We start from the raw sequence: 20,192 nt of genomic DNA on the forward strand, positions 1-20,192 counted from the left end.
TGAAGAGGACGACCCGGTACTAGAAGGCGGACCTGATGAAGAGGACGACCCGGTACTAGAAGGTTTTCCTGATGAAGAGGACGAACCGGTACTAGAAGGCGGTCCTGATGAAGAGGACGACCCGGTACTAGAAGGTTTTCCTGATGAAGAGGACGACCCGGTACTAGAAGGCGGACCCGATGAAGAGGACGACCCGGTACTAGAAGGTGGACCCGATGAAGAGGACGGCCCGGTACTAGAAGGTGGTCCTGATGAAGAGGACGAACCGGTAGTAGAAGGCGGACCCGATGAAGAGGACGGACCGGTACTAGAAGGCGGACCCGATGAAGAGGACGACCCGGTACTAGAAGGTGGTCCTGATGAAGAGGACGAACCGGTAGTAGAAGGCGGACCCGATGAAGAGGACGGACCGGTACTAGAAGGTGGTCCTGATGAAGAGGACGAACCGGTACTAGAAGGCGGACCCGATGAAGAGGACGACCCGGTACTAGAAGGTGGTCCTGATGAAGAGGACGAACCGGTAGTAGAAGGCGGACCCGATGAAGAGGACGGACCGGTACTAGAAGGTGGACCCGATGAAGAGGACGAACCGGTACTAGAAGGTGGACCCGATGAAGAGGACGAACCGGTACTAGAAGGCGGACCCGATGAAGAGGACGACCCGGTACTAGAAGGTGGTCTTGATGAAGAGGACGGACCGGTACTAGAAGGTGGACCTGATGAAGAGGACGACCCGGTACTAGAAGGTGGTCCTGAAGAAGAGGACGAACCGGTACTAGAAGGCGGACCTGATGAAGAGGACGACCCGGTACTAGAAGGCGGACCCGATGAAGAGGACGACCCGGTACTAGAAGGTGGACCTGATGAAGAGGACGACCCGGTACTAGAAGGCGGACCCGATGAAGAGGACGACCCGGTACTAGAAGGTGGTCCTGATGAAGAGGACGACCCGATACTAGAAGGTGGTCCTGATGAAGAGGACGAACCGGTACTAGAAGGCGGTCTTGATGAAGAGGACGGACCGGTACTAGAAGGTGGACCTGATGAAGAGGACGACCCGGTACTAGAAGGTGGTCCTGATGAAGAGGACGACCCGGTACTAGAAGGCGGACCCGATGAAGAGGACGAACCGGTACTAGAAGGCGGACCCGATGAAGAGGACGACCCGGTAATAGAAGGCGGACCCGATGAAGAGGACGAACCGGTACTAGAAGGCGGACCCGATGAAGAGGACGACCCGGTAGTAGAAGGCGGACCCGATGAAGAGGACGACCCGGTACTAGAAGGCGGTCCCGATGAAGAGGACGACCCGGTGCTAGAAGGCGGTCCCGATGAAGAGGACGAACCGGTACTAGAAGGCGGACCCGATGAAGAGGACGACCCGGTAGTAGAAGGCGGACCCGATGAAGAGGACGAACCGGTACTAGAAGGCGGTCTTGATGAAGAGGACGGACCGGTAGTAGAAGGTGGACCTGATGAAGAGGACGAACCGGTACTAGAAGGTGGACCTGATGAAGAGGACGACCCGGTACTAGAAGGTGGACCCGATGAAGAGGACGACCCGGTACTAGAAGGCGGTCCCGATGAAGAGGACGAACCGGTACTAGAAGGCGGTCTTGATGAAGAGGACGGACCGGTACTAGAAGGTGGACCCGATGAAGAGGACGACCCGGTAGTAGAAGGCGGTCCCGATGAAGAGGACGAACCGGTACTAGAAGGCGGTCTTGATGAAGAGGACGGACCGGTAGTAGAAGGTGGACCTGATGAAGAGGACGACCCGGTACTAGAAGGTGGTCCTGATGAAGAGGACGAACCGGTACTAGAAGGCGGTCTTGATGAAGAGGACGGACCGGTACTAGAAGGTGGACCTGATGAAGAGGACGACCCGGTACTAGAAGGTGGACCCGATGAAGAGGACGACCCGGTACTAGAAGGCGGTCCCGATGAAGAGGACGAACCGGTACTAGAAGGCGGTCTTGATGAAGAGGACGGACCGGTACTAGAAGGTGGACCTGATGAAGAGGACGACCCGGTACTAGAAGGTGGACCCGATGAAGAGGACGACCCGGTACTAGAAGGCGGTCCCGATGAAGAGGACGAACCGGTACTAGAAGGCGGTCTTGATGAAGAGGACGGACCGGTACTAGAAGGCGGTCCTGATGAAGAGGACGACCCGGTACTAGAAGGTGGACCTGATGAAGAGGACGACCCGGTACTAGAAGGTGGACCTGATGAAGAGGACGACCCGGTACTAGAAGGTGGACCTGATGAAGAGGACGACCCGGTACTAGAAGGCGGTCCCGATGAAGAGGACGAACCGGTACTAGAAGGCGGTCTTGATGAAGAGGACGGACCGGTACTAGAAGGCGGTCCTGATGAAGAGGACGACCCGGTACTAGAAGGTGGACCTGATGAAGAGGACGACCCGGTACTAGAAGGTGGACCTGATGAAGAGGACGACCCGGTACTAGAAGGCGGTCCTGATGAAGAGGACGACCCGGTACTAGAAGGCGGACCCGATGAAGAGGACGAACCGGTACTAGAAGGCGGACCCGATGAAGAGGACGACCCGGTACTAGAAGGCGGTCCTGATGAAGAGGACGACCCGGTACTAGAAGGCGGACCTGAAGAAGAGGACGACCCGGTACTAGAAGGTGGACCCGATGAAGAGGACGACCCGGTACTAGAAGGCGGTCCCGATGAAGAGGACGAACCGGTACTAGAAGGCGGTCCTGATGAAGAGGACGACCCGGTACTAGAAGGCGGTCCTGATGAAGAGGACGACCCGGTACTAGAAGGCGGACCTGAAGAAGAGGACGACCCGGGTACTAGAAGGTGGACCCGATGAAGAGGACGACCCGGTACTAGAAGGCGGTCCCGATGAAGAGGACGAACCGGTACTAGAAGGTGGACCTGATGAAGAGGACGACCCGGTACTAGAAGGTGGACCCGATGAAGAGGACGACCCGGTACTAGAAGGCGGTCCCGATGAAGAGGACGAACCGGTACTAGAAGGTGGACCTGATGAAGAGGACGACCCGGTACTAGAAGGTGGACCCGATGAAGAGGACGACCCGGTACTAAAAGGCGGTCCTGATGAAGAGGACGAACCGGTACTAGAAGGCGGTCCTGATGAAGAGGACGGACCGGTACTAGAAGGCGGTCTTGATGAAGAGGACGGACCGGTACTAGAAGGTGGACCCGATGAAGAGGACGACCCGGTACTAGAAGGTGGACCCGATGAAGAGGACGACCCGGTACTAGAAGGCGGTCCCGATGAAGAGGACGACCCGGTACTAGAAGGCGGTCCTGATGAAGAGGACGACCCGGTACTAGAAGGTGGACCCGATGAAGAGGACGACCCGGTACTAGAAGGTGGACCCGATGAAGAGGACGACCCGGTACTAGAAGGTGGACCCGATGAAGAGGACGACCCGGTACTAGAAGGCGGTCCTGATGAAGAGGACGGACCGGTACTAGAAGGCGGTCTTGATGAAGAGGACGGACCGGTACTAGAAGGCGGTCTTGATGAAGAGGACGACCCGGTACTAGAAGGCGGTCTTGATGAAGAGGACGACCCGGTACTAGAAGGTGGACCTGATGAAGAGGACGACCCGGTACTAGAAGGTGGACCCGATGAAGAGGACGACCCGGTACTAGAAGGCGGTCCCGATGAAGAGGACGACCCGGTACTAGAAGGCGGTCCTGATGAAGAGGACGACCCGGTACTAGAAGGTGGACCCGATGAAGAGGACGACCCGGTACTAGAAGGTGGACCCGATGAAGAGGACGACCCGGTACTAGAAGGTGGACCCGATGAAGAGGACGACCCGGTACTAGAAGGCGGTCCTGATGAAGAGGACGAACCGGTACTAGAAGGCGGTCTTGATGAAGAGGACGGACCGGTACTAGAAGGCGGTCTTGATGAAGAGGACGACCCGGTACTAGAAGGCGGTCTTGATGAAGAGGACGACCCGGTACTAGAAGGTGGACCTGATGAAGAGGACGACCCGGTACTAGAAGGTGGACCCGATGAAGAGGACGACCCGGTACTAGAAGGTGGACCTGGACTCTGTTTGGTGGGATCAGCTGACAGGAAGGGTGTTTTTAGCAACATGAACCATCTGTGTGTTAGGAACGGCTTATCCGCAGGAAAACACTCATCATGACGGTGGAGGGAAAAACAAGCTGACGTGTTTCCACAGCTTCAACCTCCCAAACAGCTCAGCATCAGCACTCCGCCCTGATTGGTGGAGAAACATCCGGCCGAGCAGCAGCCGTTCAGCCAATGGGAGTGAGCAGAGAGTCTGAAAGGAAGTGAGTGTTTAGTTTGGAAGTGTGCTGTTCCACACACACGGTTGGGAATGTGAGGCATTTAACCAGCGTGTTATTCCAGTGTAGGAAGAGGACGAGCCTGGCAGGCTGCAGATAGACGGGCGTGTGTCCACCAGCAGACGGATTTAACTGAAAACCACTGCAGGAATGTCCCTCGGCTGAGCATCATTGTTTGTCCTCTCCTTGTTTTCCTTCTGAATGACGGCAGCCACATAATGAGCGGTTGGTGCTCGGCTAAAAACATCTCAGAGCCACATCAACACTGCAGCCAGAATAACTGCTCACAGAACCAAACCCTCCGGATGAGTCACAGGCCCGGACGAGACCTGATACCGGATCAATAAAGGTCTTCATCCGAGTTAAAAAACTGATCAGATGTGCTGAAAATCTCTTGTTCCCAGCAGGTGATCATCCAGCAGATCAGCTGATCAATATCAATATAAAAATCACCTCAATGACCGGTTCTCCTCCCAGGACCGGTCCTCCTCCCAGGACCGATTCTCCTGCCAGGACCGGTTCTCCTCCCAGGACCGGTTCTTATCCAGATCTTGTCTCAGAACTATGGTTCCCCCTCACAGTGGGACTCCTACAGATGTTCCAAAACCCGACAGCGTCTGCTGCTCCAGCAACCGAAGGGTCACATGACCTCCACTGGCCACCAAGGTTCTGACCTGAATGAGAGAAAATAAATGTAAAATGTCGGCAGATTTAATTCAACCTTCTCCTCACCTGGAAACCAGGTTCCTTTAAACGTCTGAAGTAACAAAAACAAAAAAAACTCCTGAAATCTTTTTTTTTCATGAACATTTTCTCTGAAGTTCTGCAGGAAGAAGTGAGGTGAAAAAATCTGTAATGAAATGTTAAATGTTTGTAGAATCTAGATGTAAATGTTGGAGAACTGACTGGAACCAGCAGGTGGAGAAGGTGGATGCTTTGGTTCCACATGTGACGTATTTATCTGTGTAGATGTTTGTTCTCAGCTGACGGCGGGGGAGGAGGCTTAGGTTCAAGTCCCTGGCATGCCAACAGAGGTGAACCACTGTGAGCCCTTGAGCAAGGCGCAGAACTCCCCCAGGTGCTGAAACATGGCCGCCCGGCTCTCTGGGACAGCCAGAGATGGAACAAATGCAGAGCTGAATCTCCCAACTGAGACCGATACAGCTGAAATTATTTGTCTTATTATTTTGGCTGCATCTAATGAGGATCCAAATAAAAATAAACTAAAACTTTCCTCCTGCAGCTCAGAGCTGCCCCTTCCCCGAGGCTCAGATTAAAACACAAAGAGCTCCGTTAATCCAGGACCCCGTGGCAGCCGCCCAGCTATTTCCTGTTCCACCCTGCAGCTGAACTGCCCTCAGTGTTGGAGCCTTCATGACGGAGCTGGGCTCCTTCTGCTGGGACGGACCAGGACTCAGCTCCAGTTCCAGGTTTTCATTCTGAAGCCAGATGATGCGGGACTGAGGAGGGAGGAGGATGATCACAGCAGACGAGCTGACCAGCTCTCACATGGACTCTTTTCTCCCAGAACTGCTGACAGACCAGGTCCAAGCCGGGATCTAAAGCTTTCCAAGCAGAGCAGGTCTCATCCAGGACGGAGGTGGGTGAAGGAAATCTTTTTGTGCTGATCCAGCTCTTCTTCCAGACTGAAACCTGGACTGTCCAGAACTCATCACATCTCTGTCTCTGCTTGTGTTGACAGCAGCTTCTTTCTGTAAAAGTCGGTCTCAGGTTTCCTCTTCAGACTTTACAGAACTTTGTGAGGCGGTTCTGGGTTTTATGGACCTCACATAAACAGCCGCTGGCTCAGAGGTTATTGGACTGGTCTGGAAATGTGAGGTGTCAAATCCGTCTGCTGCTGGTGTTTGTGTTCGGCTTCCCCACAAACCCGGAGCGTGGGGAGGAAAACGGAGCTGTGATCTGCCTGGAATTACATCCTAAAATCTCTCAGGGTTTAATTCCACAGCTGAAACTAGAGAGGTGAGTTTTGAAATCTTTTTTCATGTCAACAGGCGGATCACATTTCCTGAATCTGAAGCTCACTTTGAGGCTTTGCAGTAATTAGAGGGAACCAAAGATGATCCAGCAGCTCTCTAACCCAGCTGACATGTCCACTCTGATAAACAGGAATCTAATCAGAGCTAAAATATTTCTTCTGGTTGTAATTTGAAGTCATCGTAAAGTGATTAACAGCTGATTCCGAGACCTGAACATCTGATTGTTTGGATTAACAGTTGAATTTACAGTTTCCTTGAAGCCCCTTTACTGAACTTTGGCAGATTTTCTCAGTGAGTTTCCTCCCAACGACGACTAATTCAGCATCCATCTTCACTCCGTCTCTCTGCGCTCGCTCCAGCCGGTGATGGTGCATTCCCACCAGGGTAGTCCGGCCCACTCGGTTTGTTTTCACACTATACTTTACACAAACGGACCTAACCACCTGGACAATGTCAGGAAATTACAACAACTGATCACTAGGGGGCGATGTCCCCCCGAAACGACCACTAACCAAGAGAAAGATGAAGAAAATCCAGCTCAGTGATTGGGCAGGACTGAAAACGTCTCGTTCACCACAAGTAAACAACGGAGCAACTACAAGTTTCTGCAGTCTGGTTTCTGGTTTAACTTTGGTGTTCAGACCAGGAGGCGTAGTCGTCCTCCACCATTTGCACGAGGCATAGTCGTCCTCCACCGTTTGCAAGGGACGTAGTCGTCCTCCACCGTCCACAGGAGGCGTAGTCATCCTCCACCGTCCACAGGAGGCGTAGTCGTCCTCCACCGTCCGTAGGAGGCGTAGTTGTCCTCCACCGTCCGCAGGGGACGTAGTCGTCCTCCACCGTCCACAGGAGGCGTAGTCGTCCTCCAACGTCTGCAGGGGGCGTAGTCGTCCTCCACCGTTTGCAGGGGGTGTAGTTGTCCTCCACTGTCCACAGGAGGTGTAGTCGTCCTCCACCGTCCACGGGAGGCGTAGTCGTCCTCCGCCATTTGCAGGAGGCGCAGTCGTCCTCCGCCATTTGCAGGGGGCGTAGTCATCCTCCGCCGTTTGCAAGGGACGTAGTTGTCCTCCACTGTCCGCAGGGGGCATAGTCGTCCTCCACCATTTGCAGGGGGCGTAGTCGTCCTCCGCCGTTTGCAAGGGACATAGTCGTCCTCCACCATCCACAGGAGGCGTAGTCGTCCTCCACCGTCCGTAGGAGGCGTAGTCGTCTTTCTGAAAACAACTATATGAAGCAGCCTAAACATCTGAAGGTAAACATGGACCTTATCTTCTTCAGTGTCTTACAGAGAGGAAGTCACGTATGATATTTGAACCAAAAGACAGTATTAACATTTTTGGACAGTATTATAATTGTTAACAGGAACATTTACAAAACCAGTAAACTCTAACTCCCTTTGGTGGCGTTTCCATTTCTCATGGAATGAGGAACATGATCAATAATGCCGATAGATCACTGATGTGTTGCTCCTAGAAATGTTGACCGTAGCGTAGCTAAGATTATTTGTACCTGTCTGGCAGACGTGTCTTAGTTCTTCCAACATAAAAAAAAAAAAAATCCTAGACACTGACCTAGAAATGACAATGTCTGTCTGAAAGCATTTTATGAGGAGCAGAGGCTCCTTGGTGCCCCCTCTTTCCTGTGCCCCTGTTCTTTGGTGAAATCTGCTGATAAATGCTACAAGCTTGATAAATGGTCTGAGTCTGTGGGGGGTGGGGTGGGGGGTGAACGACTTCAACTGGACTAAAAATGTAATTGCCCACTTACGTTGTTCAGGTCTGGGTGCAGCAAATTGAGTCTGTAGGCTGAATCTAACTTCTTCATTGGTTAAAAGTTGAGCAGGGGGAATTCTGGTCACTGGTTCCCATCACAGTCCCCCCCCCCCCCCCCCCCCCCCCCATACAACCCCCGCCCCCAAAACTACAACTATAAGAGCCCTAATATAATCAAAGAGAAAGCCTCTGAGAGGGTTCAGGGTCTGCCAGGAGTCATAGGGATAAAGATCAGGGTGGGAGAGATGCCCTGGCCTCCAATGGCAGCAGCTGGGGGGCTTATGCGTCCTCCCTGGGGAGACGGCAGCAGAAAGAAAAACATTCAGTTCCCACGCACATTTGTTGTTATAATGACAGCGAATGTGAGGGGGTGGGAAATCTCAGCTATCATGTTTTTATAGAGCTTTACTGGAACTGTGGGGCCATCTGGGACGGAGGTTCAGAACAAATCTGACTCTTAAAGGCTTCCTTCATCCAAATAACAAAACATTTCACATATTTTGTAGAAAATAGTTCCAGAGCCGTCAGTCATCACCGCCTTCCTGTTTGTGTCTGGACGGTTTTCATAGGAAAACCCAGAATCATGTGATGAGATTAAAGTCATCAGAAAACCAGAAAAATCACTGAACTGATGAAGATCAATGTTTTCCTCCTAAAAATCTGAACAAAACCTTTGGTTTAAAAAAGCATTACAAAACACATTCCCCGTCTTCCTCACCGGGTCTGCCTTCTAGTTCTGGGTCGTCCTCTTCATCGGGTCCGCCTTCTAGTACCGGGTCCTCCTCTTCATCAGGTCCGCCTTCTAGTACCGGGTCGTCCTCTTCATCGGGACCGCCTTCTAGTACCGGGTCGTCCTCTTCATCAGGTCCGCCTTCTAGTACCGGGTCCTCCTCTTCATCAGGTCCACCTTCTAGTACCGGGTCGTCCTCTTCATCAGGACCGCCTTCTAGTACCGGGTCCTCCTCTTCATCAGGTCCACCTTCTAGTACCGGGTCGTCCTCTTCATCAGGACCGCCTTCTAGTACCGGGTCGTCCTCTTCATCAGGACCGCCTTCTACTACCGGGTCGTCCTCTTCATCAGGACCGCCTTCTAGTACCGGGTGGTCCTCTTCATCAGGACCACCTTCTAGTACCGGGTCGTCCTCTTCATCAGGTCCACCTTCTAGTACCGGGTCGTCCTCTTCATCAGGTCCACCTTCTAGTACCGGGTCGTCCTCTTCATCAGGACCGCCTTCTAGTACCGGGTCGTCCTCTTCATCAGGACCGCCTTCTAGTACCGGGTCGTCCTCTTCATCAGGTCCACCTTCTAGTACCGGATCGTCCTCTTCATCAGGACCGCCTTCTAGTACCGGATCGTCCTCTTCATCGGGTCCACCTTCTAGTACCGGGTCGTCCTCTTCATCGGGTCCACCTTCTAGTACCGGGTCGGAGCTTTTTAATCCTGGTGTGATAGATGAAGCAGGTGGAGGAAACCTTCCTCAGAGGTTTTCTCCATATTAACATGACAGCATCACACAGTTGCTGCAGGTTTGTCGGCTGCATCCATGATGAGAATCTCCCGTTCCACCACATCCCAAAGCTGCTCTACTGGACTGAGATCTGGTGACTGTGGAGGCCGTTGGAGTCCAGTGAACTCATCGTCATGTTCTAGAAAGCAGGTGGAGATGATCTGAGCTTTGTGACATGGTGCATTATCCTGCTGGAAGTAGCATCAGAAGATGCTCCACTGTGGTCATAAAGGGATGGACATGGTCAGCAACAATACTCAGGTAGGCTGTGCTGGTTAAACCAGGCCACGTTGGTACTAAGGGGTCCAAAGTGGGCCAAGAAAATCTTCCCCCACCATTACACCAGCAGCAGCCTGAAGCGTTGATCCAAGGCAGGATGGATCCATGTTTTCATGATGTTTCCAGCAGATTCTGAGCCGAGCATCTGAATGTGGAGCTGAAATGGAGACTCATCAGACCAGCAACGTTTCTCCATCTTCTATTGTCCAGTGTTGGTGAGTGTGTGTGAATTGTAGCCTCAGTTTCCTGTTCTTAGCTGGCAGGAGGCACCCGGTGTGTCTTCTGCTGCATCCTGATCCAGACAACTGCTGCTCTGGATATTTTCTCTTCTTCAGACCATCTCTGGAAACCCTGGAGATGGTTGTGGGTGCAGATCCCAGTAAATACTCAGACCAGCAAACATGCCACGTTCAAAATCTCTTAAATCCTCTTTCTTCCTCATTCAGCTTGAACTTCAGCAGGTCGTCTTTACCACGTCTACATGACCACATGCTGCAATAATAATAAATTTTATTTAAAAGCACCTTTAAAAAATGTAAGGACATTGTACAGCAGGAAGATAAAAAAAAATGAATAAAATCAGCATAAAATAAGAAATGGAGGACAGTGTGCATGGACTTAAAGTCAATAGGCAAGCTTAAACAGACGAGCGAGTCTGGATTTAAAGATGGGGAGAGTGTTGGGTGGTAAGGACAATGTTTGGGCGCAGAGCAGCTGAAAGCTCTGGTCCCCACGGTGCTGAGGCGGGTGGAGGCACGGTGAAGTGGACGGAGGATCTGAGGATGGGCTGGAATGGCGATCTGGACAAGGTCAAAGAGATATGAAGGGGTGAGGTTGTGGATGGCCCTAATGGTGAACAAGAGGAGTTTGTAGTTTATTGTTTGGGTAACTGGGACCTAGCGGAGCTGTTGTAGGACAGGGGAGATGTGATGGGATGATGGGGTTCTTGTAATGATCCGGGCAGCAGAGATATGGACCAGCTAGAGGTTGTGGAGGGACTTCTGAGGGAGACCAAAGAGGAAGGAGTTACAGTAATCAAGGTGTGAGGTGACAAGACTACGGACAAGGATGGAGGCAGAGTGGACAGTGAGGGAGGAGCGCAGGCGTTTGATGCTGTGAAGGTGGAAATTGTCGACCAGGCAACGTTACTGATGTGAGACAGTGTGCCACTGAGGATGACACCCAAACGCCTCACCTGAGGGGAGACTGGTAAGAGAGAAGCTGTCCACTGTGGATAATAATGATTCATGCCAGTAAGGAGGAGCGCGGTTTTTTCACAGAAGTTTTAAGAAGTTTGAGGTGAACCAGGATTTGACTGCGGATTATTAACTCACTTTTAACTATGATCTGATTCTATATTTACAGATAAAAACTTTAAAGCTGAGTATTGACTGCAAACAGATGTATATATGAACTCCCACACTGCACCAAACAGCATGAACATCAAGTAAAAGACTCTGAACTCATCAATGTAGAGAAACATGAAGCATTGAAGATGTAAATAATCTGTACAGGTTTTTTATTTAAAAGGAAGAAATCTCCACCTGTGTTTTGGTGAACTGCTGTTCAGTTTCTGTGGGTGAACATGTGACAACCGATGCTTCACTTCTACTGAATGAAAAACAGCAGCTTGTTTGTGTCGTCAATATAAACATCCTTCTCAAAATGAGAGGCCTCACACAGCTGAGAGGAACAAGGAGTCCTCCAGCCAAGACCTCTGATGGACGTCAGAAAGTGGACTGATGACCTGGACAGGAACTCGGGTCTGGACTTGTTTAAACCTGGACAGGAACTCGGGTCTGGACTTGTTTAAACCTGGACAGGAACTCGGGTCTGGACTTGTTTAAACCTGGACAGGAACTCGGGTTTGAACTTGTTTAAACCTGGACAGGAACTCGGGTCTGGACTTGTTTAAACCTGGACAGGAACTCGGGTCTGGACTTGCTTAAACCTGGACGGGAACTCGGGTTTGGACTTGCTTAAACCTGGACGGGAACTCGGGTTTGAACTTGTTTAAACCTGGACGGGAACTCGGGTTTGGACTTGTTTAAACCTGGACGGGAACTCGGGTTTGGACTTGCTTAAACCTGGACGGGAACTCGGGTTTGAACTTGTTTAAACCTGGACGGGAACTCGGGTCTGGACTTGTTTAAACCTGGACAGGAACTCAGGTTTGGACTTGCTTAAACCTGGACGGGAACTCGGGTTTGGACTTGTTTAAACCTGGACAGGAACTCGGGTCTGGACTTGTTTAAACCTGGACAGGAACTCGGGTTTGGACTTGCTTAAACCTGGACGGGAACTCGGGTCTGAACTTGTTTAAACCTGGACGGGAACTCGGGTTTGGACTTGTTTAAACCTGGACGGGAACTCGGGTTTGGACGGGTTTGTCCTGCAATGCTTGACGTTGCCGTCTCCATGTTTTCCTGCAGGATCTGCAGCTGAAGGTGTCACCTGTGAGACAGAATGGAGCCTGTGAAAAGAGACATGGAGCTGCTCAGTAACGGCATGGCGACCTATGCCCACATCAAAGGTCAGTATCTTCAGCGTTGGGCTTGGGACCCCTGAGCAGGTGAAGCCACGAGTGGAAACGGTGTCCAGCTCTGAACTGATGGTTTTATATTGAATAAGACAGATAGTAAATAAAAGATGGCAGAATCTCCACGGCAACACCAGATAAATACTTTTTTATTCCATGTTTTTCAGCCAATCCGGAGAGCTTTGCCCTCTACTTCATGATGGGGGTCTGCTTCGGGCTGCTCATGGCGCTCTGCCTCCTGGTGGCCGGCATCGCATGCAGGACTCGCCGCCACAGCAGACCTCCTCCATCCCCAGAGAGGAGACAGCTCAAAGACTCCAGTGAGGAGGAGAGTGTTGGGGAGGAGGATGATGATGAAGAGGCAGAGGTTGCCAACGTGACTTTGGGGCCCCTGAGCAACCACAGCAGCCAATCGAACGGCACTCTGAGGAGTGTGAACGTGTTTGCTTCAGCGGAGGAGCTGGAGAAGGCGAGGCGGTTGGAGGAGCGTGAGCGAATCGTCAGGGAGATCTGGAGGAACGGGCAGCCGGACATCCTGGTGTCGGGGACGGGGACGATCGGACGAGTGCATTACCACTAACAGCGAGCCTAAATATTTCAACGTTGACTGTGAGGAGGTGCAAAGACGTCGCCATAGAAACAGAGTAACCGGATCTGTTCATCTCAGCCGGTTTCAGTTAATAAAACTAGCAGGTTTAAAATGAAAGCTGCAGCATCAGGACCAGGTGTTGGTGCAGATCCTCGGCTCCCTCCAGATTTAGTAGCAGTGTTCCTGAACTCATTGTTCCTCATTGAGGAAATTTCCAGGACAGAATATTTCCAACACGGCAGAGTTATGGGCCGACTGCTCTGAGATACAACATTCTACTGAAATCTGAATCATCTTTTTCAGCAGTTTTCACCCAAACTTTCAACTTTTAGATCACAACAAAACGTTAAGGAAGGAAAGTGGTTTTTAAAATCAAATACTATAAAATATTAAATATAACCAGCAGCCACAACATTAAAAACACTAAAATAGTTATGTGATTTTAAACTTTTTCATCATTTACATTTCATATAGTGGATTTATAAATATAAATATAACATTTAGATTTAGATTAGGACATCTAAAGTCAGTTCAGCTTGTGATTTATTTATTCAAATAATGGCTGATGGATCAAGTTGGGGGAAAAAAAGTTAGTAAAACAAACAAATTACAGAGAAGCAGAGAAAATACAAAAGATCGTTTAAATAAATAAATCACAAGCTGCATAAGCTCAGGTGGCTTCTTGCTGTAAATAAAATAAAAATATTTAGGCGAGAAAGATCTGCAGCTGCAAGAGGAGATTTAAATCATTCAGATTTCCAAATACATCGCTGAGATGGACCAGTTTGACCATTAACTGCTCGTCAGACATGCAGTCCTCCTCCAGACACACCTGAAGTTCCTCTCAAAGCACAAACACACCTGATAATGCATCACCTGGCCAGCATCACAGAGCTGAACCGGGAAAAGCCCAGCAAGTGTCAGAAAGGTCAGAAGCCAGTCCAGCTTTCAGGAGGCTAAACCCTGTTCTTACATTATATAATAAACCTTGTCTCACAAAGCTGCATCTTCAACCACCGATTCCTCCACTTTCCTCTGTCTGAACTGCTGTAGGAACCAGTGATGTGATCATACCCAGTCTTCATTAACAAACTGCACAGAAATGGCTAAAAATCTTCAGTTTCTGAGAAATAAATAATTTTTCTGGATGTTGCCACGTTACCGGATGTTGCCACGTTACCGGATGTTGCCACGTTACCGGATGTTACCACGTTACCGGATGTCATCACGTTACCGGATGTTACCACGTTACCGGATGTCACCACGTTACCGGATGTTATCACGTTACCGGATGTTATCACGTTACCGGATGTCATTACGTTACCCGATGTTACCACGTTACCGGATGTTATCACGTTACCGGATGTCATTACGTTACCGGATGTTACCACGTTACCAGATGTCATTACGTTACCGGATGTCATTACGTTACCGGATGTTACCACGTTACCGGATGTTATCACGTTACCGGATGTTACCACGTTACCGGATGTTGCCACGTTACCGGATGTTAGCACATTACCGGATGTCATTACGTTACCGGATGTTACCACGTTACCGGATGTTGCCACGTTACCGGATGTTACCACGTTACCGGATGTTAGCACGTTACCGGATGTTGCCACGTTACCGGATGTTGCCACGTTACCGGATGTTAGCACGTTACCGGATGTTGCCACGTTACCGGATGTTAGCACGTTACCGGATGTTAGCACGTTACCGGATGTTAGCACGTTACCGGATGTTGCCACGTTACCGGATGTTGCCACGTTACCGGATGTTAGCACGTTACCGGATGTTGCCACGTTACCGGATGTTAGCACGTTACCGGATGTTGCCACGTTACCGGATGTTAGCACGTTACCGGATGTTGCCACCTTACCGGATGTTACCACGTTACCGGATGTTGCCACGTTACCGGATGTTACCACGTTACCGGATGTTGCCACGTTACCGGATGTTAGCACGTTACCGGATGTTAGCACGTTACCGGATGTTAGCACGTTACCTGATGTTGCCACGTTACCGGATGTTAGCACGTTACCGGATGTTACCACGTTACCAGATGTCATTATCACACAAACTAAGGTTCTGAAATCAAAGATGGAAAGAAAAACAATTAAAGAAATAACTTTTAATGTTATTAGAAAATTAAAAACATTAAAATGGTTCCCTGAAAGAAATGCACAAATGATCATAACAATATACGATGTAAGAAACTGAATTATCTTGCAGGATTATATTATTGTTTATATACATAGTTTTTTCCGATTTTTATGAGCTATAATTTATTGAATAGTGGACGCATGTTTTAATTTGGGTCTGACAGAATATTCACCTTCATTAAACTGATGTTTGAATAATAAAACCACTTTTTAAATCATCAGATTTCCGATCATCATGAGGAACGAAGATGATCGCTGATGGATCAATTCTTTATTTTAATCATATTAATAAAAAAGACATGAAGTAAAGAAATGCCTTATTAATGTGATAAACAAACCATGTCAGTAAAACTTCAACCAACATCTCATTAACAAAAATTTACAGTAGGAGCATTTCAGAGAGGAAGAGTCTCTCAGATGGAAAGATGGACAGAGGTTCACCAATCTGAGACAAACTGGATCTAAAACTGGAACAATTTCAGAAAAATGTTCCTCAAACTTTGAAGATCCACCATCTACAGTGTAGAACATCAGAAGAGTCAGAGAATCAGAAGGAATCTCTGTATGCATGGCACAAGGCTGGATGCTGGTGATCATCTGCATTAAAAGCAGACATGATTCTCTACTGGAAACCACTGCATGGACTCAGGAAGACTTCCAGAAACCACTGTCTGTGAACACAGTTCACCCTGAAACCCACAAATGCAGGTTAAAGCTCCATCATGCAGAGTAGAAGCCAGATATGAACAGGATCCAGAATCAGCTTCCTCCGTCTTCTCTGGACCAAAGCTCATTTAAAATGGTCTGAGGCAAAGTGGAAACCTGGATGAAGATGTGAACTAGTTTGTGGAAAGCATGGACGGCGTGTCCTGCAGACTAAAGAGGAGAGGGAGCATCCAGCTTGTTATCAGTGGACAGGTGAAAAGCTGCATCTCTGATGGGATGGGGCTGCATTAGTGCCTATGGCGTGGGCAGCTTCCACATCTGTGAAGCTCCATCAATGCTGAAAAGTACATGGAGGTTTTAGAGCAACATCTGCTCCCATCCAGACAACGTCTCTTTCAGGGAAGACCTTGCAGATTTCAGCAAGACGATGCTGAACCACATCCTGCATCCAGCACAGCAGCATGGCTTCACAGGAGAAGAGTCCGGCTGCTGAACTGGTCTGCCTGCAGTCCAGACCTTTCACCAATACACAACATCTGGAGCATCATGGAAGCAGGAATCCAGCAACCAAGGTCCAGAACTGTGGAGCAGCTAGAATCCTGCATCAGACCAGAATGGGACAACATTCCTCTCCTAAAACTCCAGCAACTGGTCTCCTCACTTCCCAGATGTTTCCAGACATGTTAGAAGAAGAGATGCTACACCATGCTGAACACCACCCTGGAACTACGTTTTACACCATGCTGAACACCACCCTGGAACTACTTTTTACACCATGCTGAACATCACCCTGGAACTACGTTTTACACCATGCTGAACACCACCCTGGAACTACTTTTTACACCATGCTGAACATCACCCTGGAACTACGTTTTACACCATGCTGAACATCACCCTGGAACTACTTTTTACACCGTGCTGAACATCACCCTGGAACTACTTTTTACACCATGCCGAACATCACCCTGGAACTACTTTTTACACCATGCTGAACACCACCCTGGAACTACTTTTTACACCATGCTGAACACCACCCTGGAACTACTTTTTACACCGTGCTGAACATCACCCTGGAACTACTTTTTACACCGTGCTGAACATCACCCTGGAACTACTTTTTACACCGTGCTGAACATCACCCTGGAACTACTTTTTACACCACGCTGAACATCACCCTGGAACTACGTTTTACACCGTGCTGAACATCACCCTGGAACTACTTTTTACACCACGCTGAACATCACCCTGGAACTACTTTTTACACTGTGCCGAACATCGCCCTGGAACTACGTTTTACACCGTGCTGAACATCACCCTGGAACTACTTTTTACACCATGCTGAACATCACCCTGGAACTACTTTTTACACCATGCTGAACATCACCCTGGAACTACTTTTTACACCGTGCTGAACGTCACCCTGGAACTACTTTTTACACCGTGCTGAACGTCACCCTGGAACTACTTTTTACACCGTGCTGAACATCACCCTGGAACTACTTTTTACACCATGCTGAACACCACTGTGATGGAACTGGGTTCCGGGTTCCACCCTGTGCCTGCTTCCACAGACACAGTGCAGTGGGCCGAGGCTCTGTCACCAGATGAAAGAAAACGGTGGTCGAAGGCTTGCGTTTACTTGGAGCTTTATTGTGGTGATTGCTCCTTAGGATGCGGTGAAGTGAACCAGCGCTGGTGATATTTACAACGATATTCACACTATTTACAAGTCGACTATGATGTCGTCCGCTCCTCATTCACTGTTTTCACTTTCCCCAGTTTTCACTGTACAATCCATCTAATTCACCACCATCGGCATCATTCTCATCCTTCATCCAACAATCTTCATCCCTTCATTTATATATAACCAAAAAAATCCCTTCAGCCCCCCCTCTTTAAAGGGTGCTTCCCGGGTACAAAAAGGGGTGTGTCTGGCAGGACAACCAATCACATCACATCTCTACTCATGACATTCAGCTGAACACAATCTACTCATCAGGTAAGTAATCACATCAATTACATCATTCCCAAAAACTCACAGGTAGGTGAAAAGGTAAAATACAAAACAAATAGAAACAAAAACCATTCCCCTCCAAACAGGTAGGTATGTTTGTGTGTGTGCCGTAGGTGATTGGAACTACCACTATGGTGACAGCTGACCCTGTCACAACCACCCTGGAACTACTTTTTACACCATGCTGAACATCACCCTGGAACTACGTTTTACACCATGCTGAACACCACCCTGGAACTACTTTTTACACCGTGCTGAACATCACCCTGGAACTACGTTTTACACCATGCTGAACACCACCCTGGAACTACTTTTTACACCATGCTGAACATCACCCTGGAACTACTTTTTACACCGTGCTGAACATCACCCTGGAACTACTTTTTACACCATGCTGAACACCACCCTGGAACTACTTTTTACACCGTGCTGAACATCACCCTGGAACTACGTTTTACACCATGCTGAACATCACCCTGGAACTACGTTTTACACCATGCTGAACATCACCCTGGAACTACTTTTTTACACCGTGCTGAACAGCACCCTGGAACTACTTTTTACACCATGCTGAACATCACCCTGGAACTACTTTTTACACCATGCTGAACATCACCCTGGAACTACTTTTTACACCATGCTGAACACCACCCTGGAACTACTTTTTACACCGTGCTGAACATCACCCTGGAACTACGTTTTACACCATGCTGAACATCACCCTGGAACTACGTTTTACACCATGCTGAACATCACCCTGGAACTACTTTTTACACCATGCTGAACATCACCCTGGAACTACTTTTTACACCATGCTGAACACCACCCTGGAACTACGTTTTACACCATGCTGAACATCACCCTGGAACTACTTTTTACACCGTGCTGAACATCACCCAGGAACTACGTTTTACACCATGCTGAACATCACCCTGGAACTACTTTTTACACCGTGCTGAACGTCACCCTGGAACTACTTTTTACACCGTGCTGAACGTCACCCTGGAACTACTTTTTACACCGTGCTGAACGTCACCCTGGAACTACTTTTTACACCGTGCTGAACGTCACCCTGGAACTACTTTTTACACCGTGCTGGACGTCACCCTGGAACTACTTTTTACACTGTGCTGAACATCACCCTGGAACTACGTTTTACACCGTGCTGAACATCACCCTGGAACTACTTTTTACACCATGCTGAACATCACCCTGGAACTACTTTTTAAACCATGCTGAACATCACCCTGGAACTACTTTTTACACCGTGCTGAACGTCACCCTGGAACTACTTTTTACACCGAGCTGAACATCACCCTGGAACTACTTTTTACAGACGTGTTGCTGCATCAAATAATCAGAACAATGGTCAGCGTCTACCATTGACTGATCTCAGGTCAGTTTTCAGTCTTCATTCTTCTCCCAGATTGTCTTTCACCTGATCACTTCCTGGTTCCCAGCTCCTCCCCTCCCCTGAAGATGTTTGGTTTTACCTGCACATGCTGCAGACAGGACCAACGCTGAGCCCCCTGGACTGGATGAGTGATGCCCCAGGAGACGGCTCACTTTCCGAAAGCTGACTTTTACTCCTGCATCCATGAAAAGAGCGATTGTTCGGAGTCAGGATCCAGCTCGGTGTTGTCAGAGCTGGAAGAAAGTGAGCGTGGAGAGCCAACACTCACAGCCTCAAAGTAAAAATGACCGCAGGAAGAATATTTATTTCTTTACAGATGAAACTTTAGTACTGGTCTGGAAGCTGTGATCACTTCTTTCATCACCCAGGGTTGTGGAATATTTGCAGGAAGGATAAAAGTTGAAATAAACGAGGAGGTTCTCTTCCTATGGTCCAGGTTTGTGGAACCTTTCTGAAACCAGAGGACAGCAGGACGCATCGTTTCCATTAAAAACCCCATTTTACCTCGATGTTTGTTTACATTGATAAGTATTTTAATCAGTGTTTGATTCTGTTTTTAGTTTTATTTTATGCTTCCATTTTTCACTTCATTAATAATTATTTTTACTTTCTCATCTTTAGTTTTCTCTTCCTCAGTTCAGTTCGGGCTGCCGGTGAAGGAGTGGTGGAGGAGATGGGTGGAGGGTGGGAGGGGTTGATGGGCTATTCTTTTTAATGCTTTCTAAAATCTGTAAAGCACTTTGTGCAACATTTTATTATATGAAAAGTGCTTCATAAATAAAGGTTGATTGATTTGAAAGTGCTGTATAAATAACATTGATTACTAAGTGAGGGTGTTGATCTGCCAGGTTTTACACTAGAAGCGACATCTAAAGTAAAACTAAAAAACTGTCTTACAACCCTATATTCAGCTGAGA

At 48.9% G+C, this 20,192-nt stretch overlaps 1 protein-coding gene across 3 annotated transcripts; it reads left to right on the forward strand.

The window, feature by feature from the left end:
• The first annotated feature begins 5,629 nt into the window (after positions 1–5,629).
• Positions 5,630–15,085, forward strand: eva1bb (eva-1 homolog Bb (C. elegans)). Of its 3 annotated transcripts, none has more exons than XM_041967365.1 (4): positions 5,630–5,932; positions 6,035–6,312; positions 12,321–12,421; positions 12,595–15,085. In XM_041967365.1, the coding sequence occupies exons 3-4, from the start codon at positions 12,355–12,357 to the stop codon at positions 13,005–13,007; spliced, it is 480 nt and encodes a 159-aa protein (XP_041823299.1). In that variant the 5' UTR covers positions 5,630–5,932; positions 6,035–6,312; positions 12,321–12,354; the 3' UTR covers positions 13,008–15,085. The 3 variants fall into 3 exon arrangements, with proteins under 3 accessions (XP_041823299.1, XP_041823300.1, XP_041823301.1); XM_041967366.1 differs by having other exon boundaries at positions 6,038–6,312; XM_041967367.1 differs by lacking the exon at positions 6,035–6,312.
• The last annotated feature ends 5,107 nt before the right edge of the window (positions 15,086–20,192 follow it).

This window comes from Melanotaenia boesemani, chromosome 17 (assembly GCF_017639745.1).
Source record: "Melanotaenia boesemani isolate fMelBoe1 chromosome 17, fMelBoe1.pri, whole genome shotgun sequence".
In the NCBI taxonomy this organism is placed as follows: Eukaryota; Metazoa; Chordata; class Actinopteri; order Atheriniformes; family Melanotaeniidae; genus Melanotaenia; species Melanotaenia boesemani.